Here is a 19,084-nt window from a genome sequence, read left to right as displayed (position 1 = left end):
TCAAAAGCTGCCAGTGATTGCGCGCTAGGCACCGTGACCCCCTCTGGCGATGCGCCAGAGGAAGCAGAGCACGGATCAGTATTTATCACTCTTTAGCTTTGAAAGTTGCACCACTTATTTATGAACTCTTTAGGCACATTTTGAGCAACTTCTAGCTTTATTATTTAGCACCACTTATTTTTCTTTTAAAACTGCCTTTTTTATGGAAACTATCATATCTAGGTACATAAAGACTTGATATTTATAACATTATTATACTAAACTCTATTTTAACACAGTTTTAAACATAAATCTTGACTTAATTTTGTACGTAATTGTGGTGCAATACATGCGCACTACGTGTAGACTCGTTAAGGTGACTTGGCGCTACTAGCAGTGAAGTTGGGTAAGTCCCGGCACAGTCACCTCTGTATCTCACACATGATGTAGCGCTTGCTTTGCCTCATACCGACAACCTGATCCTCTAGTGGTACTGTAGTGGTTTTTGCCACCATCTGACTAAGCTACATCATCTCTGGTTTCTCGATTGCCCTCCAGGAAACTTGCTTCCCAACAATGCAAACCCATATCTTTTGCAGCTATTTTAAGAATCAAGCTGACTATGACAGAGCATCAGGCACAGTTTGCACACTCGTTCTGGACTCCGCAGAGAACATGTGCTATTTGATAAAACTTTGGAGGCTATTGTTGTTCGTGTGAGGAAGCCTTTGGATTTTGTCATTTGTAATGTGTCTCCTTCCCATTAGTGAAGTGTCTCAGAAAGTGTAGTGTGCACTGATTTCTCAGCTCCCCTACCCTTCTCATTTTGGGTGAATGCAATGCCCATAACCTTTTGTGGGGTGGAACTAGGTGCACTGGCCATAGTAAAGCTATGGAAACTTTGCTGTCAGAGCTTGATATTTTTGTCTTTATTTTCAGTGCCCCATACACTTCATTGTGACTTGCGGATCTTATTCAGCTGGTCATCTCTCCATTTGCAGCCCTGGTATTCTCCCCTCCATCCATTGGGAGGGCTCATGATGACCTACGTGAGAGCAATTATTTTCTGAACAACATTATCTGTCTGATCAGGGCGTAACTTTAGTCTGTTGGCTTACGAAGAGGGTCGAATGCAGAACTAATGCCTGCCTGTATCCTTTCCTCAACTTTTGATCAAGTGGAGCTCCTGGTGAAGATGAAGGCGGGCTATAAAGTCATCCATGTCAGACCCTACATACCGAACCCAATGCGTTGCTACCAATGTCAACATTATAATTGTACCCATGTGTCTCGCAAAAATGCAGCCAGTTGTGTAACTTAGGGCACAGATGTTCATAAGGGACATTGCGCACCTCCTCCCTCAACTGAACAGGCAACCGTAATGCTTCATCCCGCAAATGCTCTTTGTACCTCGATGAGTGAGCTGATCAAGAGATCTGGATGAAGGGAAAGGAACCCCTCAATGTTGCTCACAAATGTTAGCTAGTCAAAAGCTGTGCATACCACGATCCAGTAGTTACAGTACTGTTATTGGTAAGTCACGACCCATGAAAGATCTGGCCATGCAGACCTGCAATCTCCAGTTCGGTGCAACAGTTGTGAAATGACATAGTGCTAAGGTGACATCCTCACCTATACCCACTACAGTTGCTCAACATATCAGAAAACCTTCGCCCACATTGGTAAAATGACTTGTGATGCAACCCAAAGAACGAAAACTTAGAAAGGATTACGTCAAAGATGACTTTTTGTGCATCTCAAGTTGGCGAACTTCTGGGTCCATGCATGACAAATGCCATGTTCCTAAGAAGTTTTAAAAGGACAAACATTCTTCCCCTTCACAAACACGGACATCTCTCCCCCCAGGGGCCTCACCACTCTTTGGCCTTTGCAGCATTATTTTCCCTTCTGTGCTGCATATCTATCCTCTTGCTATACTTTTTCCCCCTCCCTTGGGGAACATGTCTGGGGTATTCTTGGGAGTGTTCTGCATTGTCGCCCTTTTCCTTTCTTTGTTTCCCTTCTCCTTTCGTTCCTCCGCTTCAGCATTTGAGGGTTCTCTTTTTCTCTTCTTCCTTCCTGTGTGCTCCTGAAGGCCGCCCACTCGTCTGACGCTTAACAGGTGACTGGGTAACACGTAATTCCCAGCCCCAGGTCGGCAGTTAGGGTTCGCGTGTACCCCCTGGTACAGGCCAAGCCCAGGACGGGATGATTGCCTGAGCTGTAACCTTCCCAAATTGCCGATTGGTCCCTCCATCAGGTTTTCAGGAGGTGTGAACAATCACCTAAGGTGGGTGCGCCCCCTTGTGAAGGGGGCCCGCAGTTGGAAGGAGTGTACCATTGTAGACACTGGCAGTTACGGGGGATTTCCTTGCAATGAGTCAATCACCTTCCCACTCAACGTCTACAAAACGTAAATGCAACGAAGCTAATGATTCAAAGACCCTTCCCACTGCACTGCGGTTCTTTGTGGTCTCACATACTGAAGATGGTCAGTACTTCGCCATGGTAAATCTGTTCATTATTCAAAAAGGGGTAGATGCAGTTGCTGGCTCTGTGAAATCCTGCTCTTGTTTATTGAATGGAACTTTTGCTTTTGGAGACCACATCTGACTCTCAACCACAACAACTACTTGCAGCCTCACTTCTCCACTGTTACCCTGTTCATGTCGAGGCCCACAGAAGTTTGAATTCTTCCCGTGGTGTAATTTACACCAGGCTGCTTGATGGTCTAACCAACGCCAAAATACAGTCTTAACTCTCAGATCAGGGTGTCTTGCCATTCATCATGTAATGAAAAAGGTAGGTTCCTCCTTAGTGCCCACCCACACTCCCTTTCTCGCCTTTGATAGAGCGGTGCTTCCATCCAAGCTCGAAGCAGGCTGTGAAATTACCACCGTCCAGCCATACATTCTGAACCCAATGCACTGCTACCAATGTCATCATTTTAACCACACGAGAACATCTTGTCAACACCCAGACAAATGTGTTATTGGTAGTAGGGATGCTCACGAGGGCGATTGTGTCTACCTCCTTCTCCCCGCTGTATAAACTGCAATGGTGGCCATGCCACCTCCACTCGGAAGTGTATTGTGATGAGCGGGCTGTTCAAGAGATCCGGCTCGAGGAAAAGGTGCCTTATCCAGTTGCTCGCAAGTTACTAGGTAATCGCAAACCCTGTGTTCTCCCGTCTGGTACCTATAATTCTGTTCTTGTTACTCCTTGCTCCATGTCCGCCCCGGTAGCTGAGTGGTCAGCGCAACAGACTATCAATCCAAAGGGCCCGGGTTCGATTCCCGGCTGGGTCGGAGATTTTCTTCACTCAGCACTCAGGGACTGGGTGTTGTGTTGTCCTAATCATCATCATTTCATCCCCATCAACGCACAAGTCGCCGGAGTGGTGTCAAATCGAAAGACTTGCACCAGGCGAACGGTCTACCCGACGGGAGGCCCTCGTCACACGACATTTCATTTTACCCCTTGCTCCATGAAGGACATGTGGCCGCGCAGACATGCAACCTCCAATTCAGCTCAGAGGTCATGAAATCGCCGAGTGACAAGATGGCATCACCATTCCCCCTCCCATCCAGCTGTGCTACAAGCTGTCAAACTCTCGCCTCCAGAGGCAAAACCACCAGTCACACAACCGGTAGGCTGGAAAGGACCGAAGGAGTACTCCCGTGAAGACTTCCTCTGTCCCTTCAGCGAAACAACACCAGAGGCTTCATCTAACCGGAAAGGCTCGAAGAAGTCCTCCAAAGAAACTGTCTTCTACTTTGCCAACTCAATGATCCTCTTCGATGGTGTTGGCATGTGATACCTTAGCCCGGCCAGCCTCCATTTTGCTGGTGTGCACCAACAACCGTTTTTCAGCCTTGGACTGCACAGACCAACCGCGCAAGCAAGCCGGATCTTCTGTGGACCCCATGGAGCAGGATCATCCTGCTTCTGTGCCCTGTAGTTGTGCCTCTTCCCCAGCTGTCACTCGGCAGCTGCTGAGGTGACACACCCACGTCCCTTCCTCATCATGACTCTCCTCCAGTGGAATGTTCGTGGCCTTCGGTCCCACAAAGAGGATTTATGGCTGCTTTTAGCGTCGCAGCTTCCCCTTGTACTCTGCCTTCAGGAAACGAAATTGTGCCCCCACGACCACTTTGAGCTTTCCAATTTCTTACCGGTTTGCTTTGTCCTTCCCCCTGAGTTCCGCATTCCCTTTCATGTGGGTGTCATGCTGCTCATATGGGGTGATATTCATAGTCAACCCTGACTACCAATCTTCAAGCTGTGGTAGTTCACCTTTTCCTTCCCCACCTGACCTTTACCCTCTGTATTATATATGTCCCTCCATCGTTCGCTGACACCAGGCCAGACTATCTTCGACTTATTGGGCAGCTACCTCCCCCATCTTTGCTATTTGGTGACTTTAATGCTCATCATCTCCTTTGGGGTTCTCTCAGGACCTGTCAGAAAGGTACCCTCTTGGCTGACGTTCTTAACCAACTTAAACTTTTTTGCCTTAACACTGGAGCACCCACTTTCCTTCCCGACTCCTCATACACCTATCCCCAATTGGACCTAACCTTCTGCACTGCCCAGTTTGTCCATCGTCTTGAATGGTCCGTTCTTTCTGGCACCTACTTGGGCAACCATTTCCCGTGTGCTATCCGTGTGCTGACTCTTATCCCAGCTTCCTAGGGCTGACTGACCGCTTTACTCCTCCATGGTGACCTTCAAAGAACAAGATTTCCCCAGTTGTGAAGACCAGGTCAAATATCTCACAAACATTGTCCTTACTGCTGCAGAACGTTCCATCCCTGCAGTTCCACTCTACCACGTCATGTCCCGGTCCCTTGGTGGATTGAGGTATGCCATGACACAATTAGCGCACGTAGATGTGCAATGTGCGATTTTACCTGCCACCCTATGCCGGCAAACTGCATTCATTATCAAGAGATGTGTGCAAAGTGGCGTCACGTTCTTCGGGATAGCAAAAGAGCTAGCTGGATTTCATTCACTATTTTTTTTTTTTTTTTTTTTTTTTTTTTTTTTTTTTTTTTTTTTTTTTTTTTTTTTTTTTGCAGTTCCACACCTTCCTCTGCCATGTGGGCCAACCTCAGACAGCTCTCTGGAACCAAGATCCATTCCCCCAATTTCCGGCTTGACAGTCGCTGATGATGTCATTGTGGACCCTATTGCTGTCTCCAACACCTTGGGCCGCCATTTTGCGGAAGTTTCTAGCTCTTCGGAAACGAGTGGAGGAGGCTCGGGCAATACCCTTCTCTTCTCCAAATTGTGAATGCTACAATTCCGCCATTACTATGAGGGAGCTAGATCATGCTCTCACTTCATCCCGATCCTCCACCTCAGGGCCTGACACCATCCACATTCAGATGTTGCAGCACCTTTCTCTTGCAGACAAGCACTTTCTGCTTAACATGTACAACCGCATCTGGGCAAAGGGCACATTTGCTGGATGCTGGTGTGAAGCCACCATCATACCCATACCTAAGCTCGGTAAGGACAAAAACCTTCCTTCTAGCTACCGCCCCATCTCCCTTACCAGCTGTTTTTGCAGGGTGATGGAACGTATGATTCACGCTCAGCTGGTGTGGTGGCTAAAGTCTCGACGTTTACTTATCATATACTTATCATACACACTCCGCCCAAATTTTAACTGTCTACCACTTCCTGCTGGAATTGCCGTTTTTTTTAACAATTTACGTTCCAGCTTAGATTTGCTGTCTGATTTATCAGCCCTTTTAACGATTGACGCACGGGCTGTCGACCACGTTGTACTTTTTATCCTCTCAAGCTACATGGCAAAGGCCATTTAACTTTTAGTTTTGGACCTCCATTTCTGTATGGTGATTTTTAGCCCTTTTTCCAAGTTCCAGTTTTTATTCTGTCCATTGGGACTAACATATAGTCGTTTAACTCCTCTCTGTGTTTGTGTTCTATAGTTTTGATTTGGGCGTGTATGATTCCAGTTGTTTTTTGCACGCTTTAAAACAAAGTAAAACAAAACAAAACGAAACTAAACTGAACTGTGACACTTCTGTATGGTTGGCCTCCAATGCACAGGTTCATATCACCAACCGATTCTTTACCCGGGAGTCAGCTGACCAACCCAGGGAGTTTACTGATACCCTTAAAGAAATAATGAATCAGGCTCCTCCAGCATCAGAACCCTGTAGTAGTTTGCAGCTAAGATCTTGTATTTGGCAGCCATTGAAGTAATTGTCTCTGCAACATGGGGTAGCCATGTGGTCTGAAGCGTCTTGCCAAGGTTCGTGTGTAGAATTGTTGGAAAATGAAGCTGCTGCAAAGGCTGTCGTCCAACTACCCAGACCTTTTAGCTATTCTGTCCCTTCAGATGATCTCTGTGTTGATGCATGTAGGAACATTGTCACTCTGGCATGAACACTGGTCTTCTCTATACGGGAACAATGTCTGGGAAATTAAACACCTCCCAATGGTTTGATCAACTTCCTCTCGCCGCCCTTTTCGTGAGGAGATATGGGGATGCTTTCAGCTAGCCTGCGTATTGGGCAATGTCATTTCAGCCACTGTCATTTTTTTAAGTGGAGACCCCACACCACACGTGCTTACTGTGACCAACCGTTGATAGTGCACCATTTTCTGACCCAATGCCTATTTTATAACTGTTTGTGTTAAAATGAGAGAAAAACATGGGATAAAATTGACTCGATGCAGCTAACAATGCAGTTCGTATGTTTTGTATTCAAGATGTTTTCTAGCAGTCATGTAGCTACAAACTTTTTTTATTTGTATTGTGTATTAATTATATGTATTTTCTATAGGACTGCTGATGTGGTCAATTCAGATTACGTAAATTTAAAAAAATATAAAATGCAAGTGTCTTGTCTTTATACACAAATAAGAAATATCGTTTATCAATCTTAAACTATTGTTTCATCAACTTTATGGTAATTAACATACCTGTGTTACAAACTCGAAAATAGTGCTAATTTATAATAATATGCACTAATGTTGAAGGTGAAAACTAAGTTTAATAAGATATCTCAGTTATAATACATACAAAATACAATTACAGAACAGCAGTTGACTCTGTGAGAACTGTGTTGATGCCTTGATTGTAAAACCTTAAAATTGTGACTTATAAAAGACAGGCCAGGGAGCAGAGAAAAAAGAGTATTTATTGTACCAATCACATAAAGTATCTGCATTACAGTTAATGCGGAGCCAGGAGTATGACATACCACAGGGCTCCGTATTGAATGTCCTTTCTCTCATCGCTATTAATGTACTTGTGGCCTCTGCTGGACCGTTGGCCACCCTTGCACTGTACGTGGGTGGTTTCTTATCTGGGTTAGCTCCCACTTGGTGGCTTCTGCGGAATGACAACTCCACGGTGCCACTTGGCATGCTTCTATGTGGACAGACACACATTTTTCAGTTCTCTTCCCTTAAGTCGCGAGGGTGGTGCATTTCTGTTGCTGTACTACGTTTCATCCTGATCTGGACCTCTACCTCAACACCCAACACCTGACTGCCGTCCCCCAATCCCATTTCTTGGGTCGTCTTTTTGACAACAGTTGCACCACATCCTTCACCTGAAGGTTGGCTGTTTTCCTTAATTCAATGTTCTTTACGTCCTTGCCCACACCTCTTGGGGTGTGGATCATTCAACCCTTCTCCCCCTATACTGGGCATTAGTTCTGTCTTGTCTGGACTATGGTTGTCAAGTTAATGGATCAGCTGGCCCTTCCATGCTGCTCCTCTTTGACCTGGTTCACCATTGGTACCCATTTAGCCACCGGTCCATTTTGCACTAGCCCTGTCAGTGGTCTTCAGTTGACACTGGGATCTGCCCCTTTCGATTTTGTAGTCCCAGCTCCTTGTTTCCTATGCCGCCACTATTCGCTCTTCCCCTGAGCACCCCAACCCCCCCTCCTTCCTATTCTATTCTTCTCATGGTTTCAGGCCATCGGCCACTTGCTACTCGCCCTCAGGTGGGTTTACTGGTTAGGCTCTATCTTGCTTCTCTCCACCGTGACTTCCATCTCCCCTACTTGTCCTCTTTCCCATGTTCTCTCTTGATCATATCCCCCCCACCCGGTTACTTTCTCGGCCCTGCATTCAAATGGATCACTTCCAGTGTCAGAAAGCCTCCATCGCTCCAGTGGTGTTCCATTGTTTGTTCTGAACACTCTTATGGGAGTTTCAGGATGACATTGTTTTTTACACTGATGGCTCTAAATCTGCTGATCATATGGATTATGCATTCGTGTCTTATGTCGTCTGGGACTCCATCTCTTGCCTACCACATGTGAGGTGTTTACTGTGGAGTTCAAGGCCATCTATTGGTCCCTCTGCTGCAGTATACAATCCTCACTCACCCGAGTTTTTTTATGTACAGACTCAGCGAGTACCCTTCAGTCCATCGCTCAGAGCTTTTCCCGCCACCCCTTGGTGTCTGCTATGCATGACCTTCTCGCTGATGATGTTGATGCTGCTTGTTCGGTCGATTTTCTTTGGGTTCGTGGCCACATAGGTATTCCAGATAATGAACTTCCCGATCGTGAGGCTAGTGTGGGTGGCCACCTATCCACCTTTCTCTGCGACCCTCTGGGGGTAGATTTGCGGCTTTACATCAAATCCCTTTTTGCCCAGTCATGGGATGACTCGTGGGAGGCTACCTCCCTAATAAGCTTCATGCCATCAAGGAGACTCCCACAATGTGGCGTTCTTACCTCTGTCTATCCCGGTAGAAATCTACCATCCTCTGCCATCTTTGTCTTGGCCATACTGAGTTGATCCACGGCTTTTTACCCCGCAGTGAGCTGCTTCCCCTATTTAGGTGTGGTGCTTCCCTCACAGTGATCCATATTTTGCTGGACTGCCCCCCCATCACACGAAATATGCCCTTCCACCTTCTTTGTCTCAGGGGGTAGCAGATGACTCTCGCATGATTACATCTGTCTTCAGTTTTCTTTACAAAGTGGTTTGTCCTCTCAGGTATAAGTCTTTGAATTTTCCTCTGGAATTTGAGTCCCTCGGGTAGCATGGGCATTGGCTTTGGAAGCCTTGATCTTGCCTCCACACCAGCCAGGTGCATTTTGTCTTATCTGTTGTGCTGTTTTGTTTTCCCTCTTCTTGTGTCTTGTCCCGCTGGCGTTGTCCCTGTTGTATTGTGATAATGGCATGGTGTGGGCGTGGGGACAGGTCTGTGGCAGTGCTGGTGACCCACCACCCATAGTGTTTCTGGAGCATCGCTGCTCTATCTGTTTCGACTCACCCCATCTGGTTCTTTTCTCTTCGTGCTGCCCTGATGTCCCTTTTCCCCCTTGTTAGCACATTATCCCTTCCCTTTGACTGGACTGGACTGTTTATGTTGTTTTTCCCTTGATTTCTGCCACCGTAGATCATGGGACCGATGACCTTCCTATTTGGTCCTCTCCCTCTTATAAACCAACCAACCAACTGACCGACCGTACGTTGCTATGCAATTTTCTGCTATCTAGGTGTACTCGTTCTCTCTCTCTCTCTCTCTCTCTCTCTCTCTCTCTTTCTTTCTTTCTTTCTTTCTTTCTCTTTCTCTCCTGAAAGTTTGTAACTGCTGTGCTGAAACACCCTGTATTTATAACTCTACAAGCTCTCCTTTGGCCATATGGTGCTCATCCTATTGGTCTGCTGAACTAGGCCCAATTCCTAAATCACAGACTTTTAATTCATAATAAAAGATTACACTGCCACCACATTGCACTACAGTACTTGATATCGGAACCCAGTTCCTCATTTGAATGAAGAGTTAGTCCCTGGCACATTCAAGCAAAACTCAGGGTTCACAGGGGTGCTGTGCCACTCATAGTGTAGAATTGGGAGATGGCTGTCAGGGTCTTGGGAAATCTGTCCTGGTCTTTCCTGTGGCTCATCTTCTCACTGCTTCTGGAAGGTTGTTGTACAGGAATTTTCTGCCAAGGTGCATCTCATTGTCTCTTTATAGTTGCCTCTTTGCTATTTAGGTTTGCAGTTCATGAGCTTATGTTTTGGCTGTCTGTGAGTCCAGATTGTACCACAGTACCTCATTTGTTATTATATTGTAGACTGTTGTACTGCCAAGAACATTCCTGTCCTGTTGTGTGACATCTTGTCTAATGGCACAATCTTAGACAAAGTGGTCTGTCGTGCTCCTTGTTCCATATTCACATGCGTGTGTTGTGCATTGTAGTATTTTTTGGTAAGTACCTGGGATATGGACCATTTCCTGAGAAGTAGTGTATAGTTCCCCTGGTTGGATGGAAGAAGGAAATTCTGGATCTTTCTTTCATATTAGGAAGGAGCTGAAGGTCTTCTCTTCGTTTCTGCTCTGTCTTAGACTTCTTGCCATTCTGTATCAATGTGTGCCTTTATTTACTATTTTGATGTGGCTCTTGTGCCCAGTACCATATTTACCTTGAGATATTCACCCTTTTTGAGCCAACATTGTGCACTTCTCTTTCTTTATTGCTGCATTTAGAGGCAGTAAGCGTTGTGTCACCATCAGCACCTCAGTTAGTGTCGTTCTGTATGAACCTGTCAGGTACAGTAATACACTTCCCTGTGATTGCCAAGGAGCCTGTGTTGTCCTTACCTTTCTAGCCCTTAAATGCTCAACTTGTAGCCATAATAGTGATTAAGATTTCATTGTGATATATTCTTATTGCACTTAGAGGCGGCTGAAAGAGAATTTTAAGCCTCTGTGGCAGACAGTTTCTGCATTTTCATAAAAGGTTTTATTTTTGTTGATGTTTCTTTTCACAGATTGGTCATTTATTCTGATTGTAGGGTTTCTTGATACTGATAATTAGAGAACGAATTATATGGATCATAAAAACCTTAATATGCATGAAAAATGCTTAAAGTGCATGAAAAGTGCCAAAATATGCAAGATCAAATAATAAAAAAACATGGTAATTGTGCATTATATCTGAAAGTCAAACCTGTGCATATCAATTACGAGGAAGAGTGCTGGTCATGCGAAAAATCGGTACATTTAGAACGCTGGATAAACCTTTTTTTCTTAAAATTTCAATTGTGTTGAAATATTGCATTATCATAGAAAATGGAAAAGCATTCAGCATTATTTTAGTAACAGTGCCGACAGAAATAAGCAACCAACGCATGGCATAAGAACTGGTGCAGCATTGCTGAGACAGTAATGTACTTGTTACCATGTGGTGTGGCCTGTTAGATGGTATGCATGCACATACAGTGTGCAAGGCTTGTCTGTATGTTAGTTTCGACTATTTGTAAGGTGCAAATAATGGTATGATCCTCTATTGCAACATGAGTTTTGAGCATAGTTTCAGAAAATTGTGGTTAATAGGAGAATATTGGTGGCTTTTTGCGCAGTTCGACCACTTATCACTTTTTGAGAAAAACTGTGAACATTGGACAGACTGAGTTGTTTTCTATTTGCCTATTTAATTTAATATTTTGATTCTATGTGTCTTGAAATTGAAGGAGTAAAAATATATCAATCTTTGTTAGACTTCTACCTCTGTGGACCACTTCGGTCTATCATTTTCTGGTAATCTTCTTTAATATGTCTTCTTTTCGAATTGACCAGTACCTTTTTATTTATTCTGATCTTTTTTGTTGTTCCTCATCTGCAAATACCCATTTTATTGTGTGCGTTTTTCTATTTCGGTTTAAATGTTATGTTTTTCAGTTAGCTTTAAATTTTCTGTTTTGTTTGACAAATCATCCCAGTTTAATTGTAGCTCCTTCATATCCTCCCTGATTTCCTTTATCTATGATCTAGCTTTTCTTCTCTCTTGCTTTTAGGATTTTGATGATTCTGTTTCTCTGAGTGGCTTTGAAAAGTGTTTCACGTCCATACATCACGTCTGGTTGAACCAACATCTTGTAATGTTAATTTAGTTTTGACAGACAGGCTTTTTATTGATTGTAAGCCACCTTAATTTTTGGGGTGGTGTTATTTTATTAGTTTTTTCTGGCTCTGCAGGTTACTCGTCCAAGCTATATGTTATAATTTCTCCTAGGTATTTAAATTTTTATCACTATTTTCTTTGCTTTTATTTACTGTTATGTGCTTTATTGCTACTGGACCTGCTACCATTTTCTCAGTCTTCACAAATGGTATAGAGAGTCGTATTTTTTTGTGCTACATTCTACAGGTTTGTTATTTGATTTCTGTCTGCTTGACTGTTATTAGCTAGTGCAGTAAATCAATTTAAGTTTATTTGATCTAACTTGGTTCCTACTCTTATGTTTTTAGAATTTTCCTTGTGCTATTCCCTCACCATGTACTCCAGAGAACAACTGATAAGTGATGACAGTAAATCATTTCCCTGTCTATACTCTGCTTTACTTGTAAATGGCTCAGATATTTCTCCATGTCTCCGCTGAACTTTACATTTAACATTTGTAAGTCTGGAATTCCTTAGTGTCTTCATCATTGAAGGTCTGAAGATTCAAAGTCTACAAAGGTTACGATTTGTTGTTTGATCTTCTTTTGTAGTAGTCCATTACCAATCCCACAGGGATTATCTGTTCTGGGAATCTTCTCCAGGGCCTGAATCCTCCTCAGTATTCTTCTAATTCCAGTTCAAACTTATATTTAGAATGATTGCATAGAATTCTTGACATGACTTTATATGTAATATCCAAAAGAGAATTTGCTCAGTAGCTGTCTAGATTTGACTTGTCTCCCTTTTTGTGTAATGGATAGATCATAGCTGTAGTCCAGTGTTGTGGTTGTTGTTCTTCATTGCAGGTTTTTACTGTGTGTTGGTGTAATGGTACCTTCATTGTTTCTGCTGCATACTTCGAAAGTTCTGCAAACAGTTTATCTTTTCCACTTGCTTCGTAGTTTTTAAGAACTTTAAAAACTTCATAGACTTCGTGGATTGTGAGTGAGTTTACATTGTATGCTGATAGTTTGATAGGGGTATCTGCGTTTTTTCCTTTCGTGTTCAACTTCCAAAGGTATGGAGCAAGTCAGAGTTACAACTACACCTGTTGACCATAAATGTTCTTATTTCTCCATGTATTGCGCGAGTTAAATAAATAAGAAAAATAAGCTATTGCAGTAACCAGTTGTTTTGAACAGTTTTAACAGTTGCGTTGAACTGCCGTTGCGGAAAACTAAAAACTGGTTGTTTCAGTGATAGCCGTCATTGCTAGCTCATGCCTATTACCTGTCTGTGAATCCCTCAAGTGGCAGTGCCAAAGTTTTTCATGCACTTTGGCTAGACCATCAGCTGCAGGTTCTGAGGTCACATTAATTGGAAATGTGAGTGACATTGAGACTGATGAAGTTTTCTTTATCGAAAATGATAATTTGTATTAATTTTAATATGACTATAAAATGTATGATCAATTAAGTATATCATTCTTTCTAAATGAGACTTCAAATTTTAAATTTTTTTTTTGGCAAGTGATTACTGACAGCCTCTTCTCAAGGTTGGCAGCTCTGTAATAGCTCTTTATATTTTTTTGACTGATTGACAGAAACTCAGTCTTTGTCATTCTGTTTCCTCTAGTTGTCTCTTGAAATATATTCTTGCCTGCCCTGCTCTGATTCTTAAGGATTGTAGGTTGGGACTCTTTTTTCTTACTAACAAATGTTGGAAATGCCTTGTCTTGCACTATCTGCAATGCTTGCACCAATTTGTCGACTTTGCGTAAACATTCACTTTGCACAGATTGTCTTATAGTGTCTAAGTCATTGTCTGCTTCTGTAATTGTAAAATAAATGAAATTATGGGCGCTTGGTTCAAGTCCATCACAGACCCTGCACTTTGCAATGCCAACACTGACTTGAGAGTTTGCAAGGGTGATATCTTTATTTGTTGCCTTATCTGTGAGATATTGGAAAGTAGGTGGGCCTTCATGACACGAAGGCCAAGTTCTTGTATAGTGTCCAGAAGACAGTCTTCTTCCATCAGTTACTGTATGCCACAATGTTGAATTTGCACTTGCATAAGTTATGAAAAATGTCGGTCATGTTGACTCAGTATTGCTACTGTTTTTAAGTTTTCTATACGTTGTTGTATTGCTCCATTATGTCAAGTTCTTCTAAGGCTACAGTCATTATTTTTACTGTCACCGTGTGTTTGTCACACACTGATGCATTTTTGTCTCTGTGCACGGCATTGGCAGCTGTAGGATGATGACCTGATGCTATGATCTGTGCCGTAACTGGTATGTGGTGTAATGCCCCATTTATGGAATGTAGATCCTGTATATATGGTATGTGTAGTTTATCTCCTCTAGCACTCCAAAGTTCTTGCATCACCTTAGCATTGTGCATCTCAAATTTATCTGGCCAATTTTAGTTATTTGTCCGTGTTCCATTGCCATTATGTGCAAGTTGATTGTATAAGAATGCTACAGGAATTTAGTGAGCACATAGCTATGGAGCCATTATAATCTGTGATCATATGTTTCGCCATGTGTCTTCAGTCATAGGTATTGCATGCTATCACACTCTGCTACTATAACACGTATCGTGCTGTCACCTTGCATTCATTACACTTCCAACTTTTTCTGAGTTTGAGAGTGTGTTCTCCTTTTAAGTCTTCCTTGTATAAAGGTAGACATGCTTTCTTTTCTTATTTTCCTTTCTTCTTAACCATTTCCAGAAACCCCACTCTTTCTCTCTATTATCCCTATTATTGGCCTTTTTATTGTCAATATCATTATTGCTCTTGTCTAAGTGGTCAGTCACGTTTGCAGTTTTTGATGCTGTCTGTCTTCTCATTCTACACTGCACACAGGACCAAAATATTTTGGCTCTTTCCCTACCTTGCTTTCTTTTGATGGAGTTTTGAGTTTCTTACAAAGGTGACAGGTACTTTTATAATCAATTTGCACAATGGGCTCGGGTTTAATAGTTATCTTTCTGGACAGTGGTCCATCTTTTTCAACAGTCAACCTAATACTTGTTGCATTTGTAGTTCATCTATGGTTTTCTGTGATGCTTGTTAGCAGAGTACCCAGTGGCTAAAAATCCTTAATCCATTCTTTTAATTTCCCACTATAAGAACATTTGGTATGTCGCACAGTCTTCATCTCATATCCTACACAATTTCTTACTTTTCACATATGGAATGCACATTCGAGCTCACTTGCTATTTTGACAGTCCTTTTTCAGATGGTCAGATTCTCAACAACGTGAGCATATCAGGTTGTTTTCCATACAGTGCTTTGCAGTGTGCTCATAGTCATGGCAGTTATAGCATTAAGTACATGTAACATATTTCTTGACAGCTGTTGATCAAAATCCAATGTATATTCTTCTCTGTGTAACTGACTGTGCTCTGATTGGATTTACTGTCAGCTTCTCTTGTGGACCAGTTTTAAACCTGACTTTTTTTCCTTCTAATAATTGCTTTCTATCTGTAGTTTCTCGAAATTCTGTTTGTATATTGACTCAGTTAATTCACTTTCTGCCATGGTAACTGGGACAACTTGCACTACCACTTAAGCCTTCACTTCGTTTTCGGTTCACATAGTATTGCTTTATTTTGCTTCAAATTTTGGCTCCAGTAGTCTCAATCTTTGAATTTGTGATGGCCATTTGAGTGAGTGGAGCAGTGGCTGTCACACTGGTGAGTGACTGGACCATCTTGTTGCCTTGTTTTTATTTTCCTCCCTAAGACCAACATTTTCTTTTTCTAATAGTTGTATATGCCTAGTCAGTTTTTCATGTGATATTGCTCAGTGAGTCAGTTCGTATTTTAAGTTGAACATTTTTGTGTCAATAACCTTGATGGTTATGTGGAATAACTCATCAATGTATGTTGTCATGTCCTCAAGATTTTGGGGAGGGCTTTGCTGCACTCCCTGTGCTTGTTTATTCTCAAATATACATACAGACACTGTTGTTGCTGATGCTTCCGCTGCCCCTTGAAGTTGCTATTGTCTCCCGCATGCTGCTCCTCCTCCTCTTCCACCAAAGCCAATTTCCTCAGCAGACGATGAGTGTCAGCTTTTAAGGTCACAAAAATTCTCAAATCTATACGTTAACTCATGTAGATATACACAGAAATTAGGAGCGAATGATTGTCTGAATGAGTATACTACAGTCGGTATTTTTTAAAGCGTAGCTTTAGTTTACAACTGATAATATAGGATGAACTAGGTTCTTGCAGCACTCGGTGTCCAGAAATACATAATATTTCTCTGTTCATAAATTTTGGTACAGTCAGTGAAAAATAAAGATGAAGTAGCATAAACAGCAAGATAATATATCATGTAAAACATTGTGCGAAATATACAGATTTTGCATATCTGGATTTGTGACAGAATCTACATGAATATGCCAAAGATGCACACAGCAACGTCAGTTATTAGCATTATAAATAGCAAAAACCGTGAAGCACTCCTTTTGCATTAGGTGGCTAACAATTCATTACTGTATTATTAATTAAAACCCATTTATACAATCCTGCCTGCCGCATAAGTGATCTGTTCTCAAATTAAGTTTTTCTATTTCACAAAAGTAATTCAGCATTCCACTTTTGCTGCTTAGGTATGTTTGTCTTACTTGTTTTCTCTTGTTTATCCTATATGGTTTGGGGTCCATTTCTTCAAGGAATGGCAAATTTTAGTTCATTATTTAACTTCATGGCTGGATGCCCTTCCTGATGCCACAGTTGTTCCGGCGACCTAAGGGAGGGAAGTTGTGTGCGCCATCTGTGTGTGAATCATGTAAACTTTGTTGAGTGGTTTTATTGCATTTTAACTGTTTTCATATTGTGTTCATACAGCATACATAATCAAAATGTGATGTGCAGTTTTGTTTGGAATACATTCAAAAGTTAAATTTCAGTTTTTAATAGTGCTTACTTGTATTGATCATAGTTGTAGTTTACTCATCCATAAATTATCTTTGATAATATTAGAGACACTGTCTAGCAATAAAAATAGCCAAAGAATGTAAATCTATATTAATGGACTGAGATCCGCCTCGATTGCGAAAAAACACCTAGTGTTTACCTAGGTTTCAGTGTAGATAACTACACCTTCTTCAGAACAATAAACTCATAAGTGTCTATAAAGACCTTTGTCAATAATTAAAGCTCAGCATAGCTATATATTTATAAAAGAAAAAGATGACACATAAAAGTACATGTGAACAAAGTCAAAAGAATAACTTAACTTAATGGTGTACACTCCACCTCACATCAGCATGTGTTCGATGGGCCGTGTCCCGTCGCAAACTGCAGTTTGCGACGGGACACGGCCCATCGAACACATGCTGATGTGAGGTGGAGTGTACACCATTAAGTTAAGTTATTCTTTTGACTTTGTTCACATGTACTTTTATGTGTCATCTTTTTCTTTTATAAATATATAGCTATGCTGAGCTTTAATTATTGACAAAGGTCTTTATAGACACTTATGAGTTTATTGTTCTGAAGAAGGTGTAGTTATCTACACTGAAACCTAGGTAAACACTAGGTGTTTTTTCGCAATCGAGGTGGATCTCAGTCCATTAATATATTAACAAACGATTGCTGACGCGCTGCAATGTTGAAGGTTCTTAAATGTAAATCTATGTCGCATTGAACTCAGATTACGCAACATAAATGTCATACTTTGATTCTTAAGACTTGAAAATTTCTTTTCTTTAGTTGCAGATTCCCTTATTTTACCAAAGTCATCTTGGTGAAGATTGTGGAGTAGTTCTAGAAAACAATACGAAAATATCACAAAGTTCTCCATATCTACAGTGTTTTTCTTCACTGGTTTTCAACAGTGTAAAGTTAGTTGCATAGGTTGAAGAAACAGCAAGTGGAAGCAGTCATGGATTCAGAAAGTAATGATAATAGTGTTAGCAATTCATCAGAAGATATGTTGACAGAGGAGCAGAGACAGTTTATTGAAATGTGTGAGACAGAATTCTCAAATAGATTTACAGAAACTGATGAAGAATATTGTAAAGTACAAAAGACAAGAATGTCACCTCCAATAGTTGATCCGTGGTACAACAAACCTAGGCGTAATTATGACTGGCCTGCTCGAGAAGGAAGTGGACATCGCAGGAATCCATCGTGGCGTAGTGAGAGATGGCAATCTCAAGGTGTTTACCAGCATCCTAGACAGGATCACTATTATGACAGAAGACATAGGCCTTATTGATAGACACCTCTGGTTTTTTTTATATAAAAGTCTGCCTGTGCAACTCATTTTGTAAGTAAATGTTTTGTAGTGTGAAATAAACAGTAAGGGCATGCAGTGATTTATGTACAATCAATAAAGGCATGTTAATGTTTGTCCATCTGAAATACTTGATTTCTATGTGTAGAAATGATGACAATATCTATTGGTTACCTCTATACCATACTATATTTCACATTTAACAAGCACTGACAGAAACATCAAAAATAGTCATATTTGATGCAGTATGTGTCACGTCTACTTATTTTTCATTCGCACCACACATCAAGTAATTTCTGGGCATGCACTATCACAAATTTCTATAAGTTTTTAGAAAGTTCAAACATATGTCAGGAAATAATGATAGTGTATAAATCAATTAAACTTAAAAAGAATCAGACAGCAACACAGGTAAGTATCTGACTGCTAAGTGAATTATGTTACTGTCTTTCCAAACAACTTCCAAGTTACTGGTATTTGGAATCGATTGTTTTTGTATTTTCATTAAATAATGTTCTGGGATGTAGGTTGATGATGGTTTCCCCAGTCTGTTCGTTTAAAGACTGTTGCAGTCTGCCTTTGAAGATCAGAGTTGCAGTACTCTAGCACATTTGTATTGATGTTGTGCAAGTAAAGTGGCTGATGTACTTATGCATTTTGCTATTTTGGTTTGTTTTTTGAGAGTCAGCAGTAAATTTCTTATTAAACCTACTCAGATCTAGTCTTTAAGAGGTGTCATTCTGCTGTTGAGTAAGGGACTGTTACTAACTTGTCCATGGCATTACACTCTGTGACGCAACTATGTCTGTAAAGGTCCGTTTGGATGTACGGTATATTTTACACCTGCTGTAGTTCATAAATTTCACCTTCTTGCACTTGGAAACATTTGCAGGAGTACCATGTACCAGGTTCTTGTCTTCAGACTACTTTTCCTCTGTTGCAATGCGTG

At 41.6% G+C, this 19,084-nt stretch overlaps 1 protein-coding gene across 2 annotated transcripts in view; it reads left to right on the top strand.

Moving 5' to 3' along the window:
- Positions 1-18,263, top strand: part of LOC126337042 (uncharacterized) — a 40,644-nt gene extending 22,381 nt beyond the window's left edge. The window contains exon 6 of one of the 2 annotated variants that reach the window (XR_007565034.1): positions 17,610-17,877. Coding sequence is in view for 1 of the 2 variants with exons in the window: in XM_050001364.1 (XP_049857321.1) it covers positions 17,610-17,647 (38 nt within the window). In the remaining variant the exon portion in view is untranslated. Of the gene's footprint in view, positions 1-17,609 lie in introns of both variants that reach the window. The other variant, XM_050001364.1, reaches the window with a different exon arrangement.
- The last annotated feature ends 821 nt before the right edge of the window (positions 18,264-19,084 follow it).

This window comes from Schistocerca gregaria, chromosome 2, assembly GCF_023897955.1.
Source record: "Schistocerca gregaria isolate iqSchGreg1 chromosome 2, iqSchGreg1.2, whole genome shotgun sequence".
Taxonomy (NCBI): domain Eukaryota; kingdom Metazoa; phylum Arthropoda; class Insecta; order Orthoptera; family Acrididae; genus Schistocerca; species Schistocerca gregaria.
This window is presented reverse-complemented; position numbering and strand designations above follow the sequence as displayed.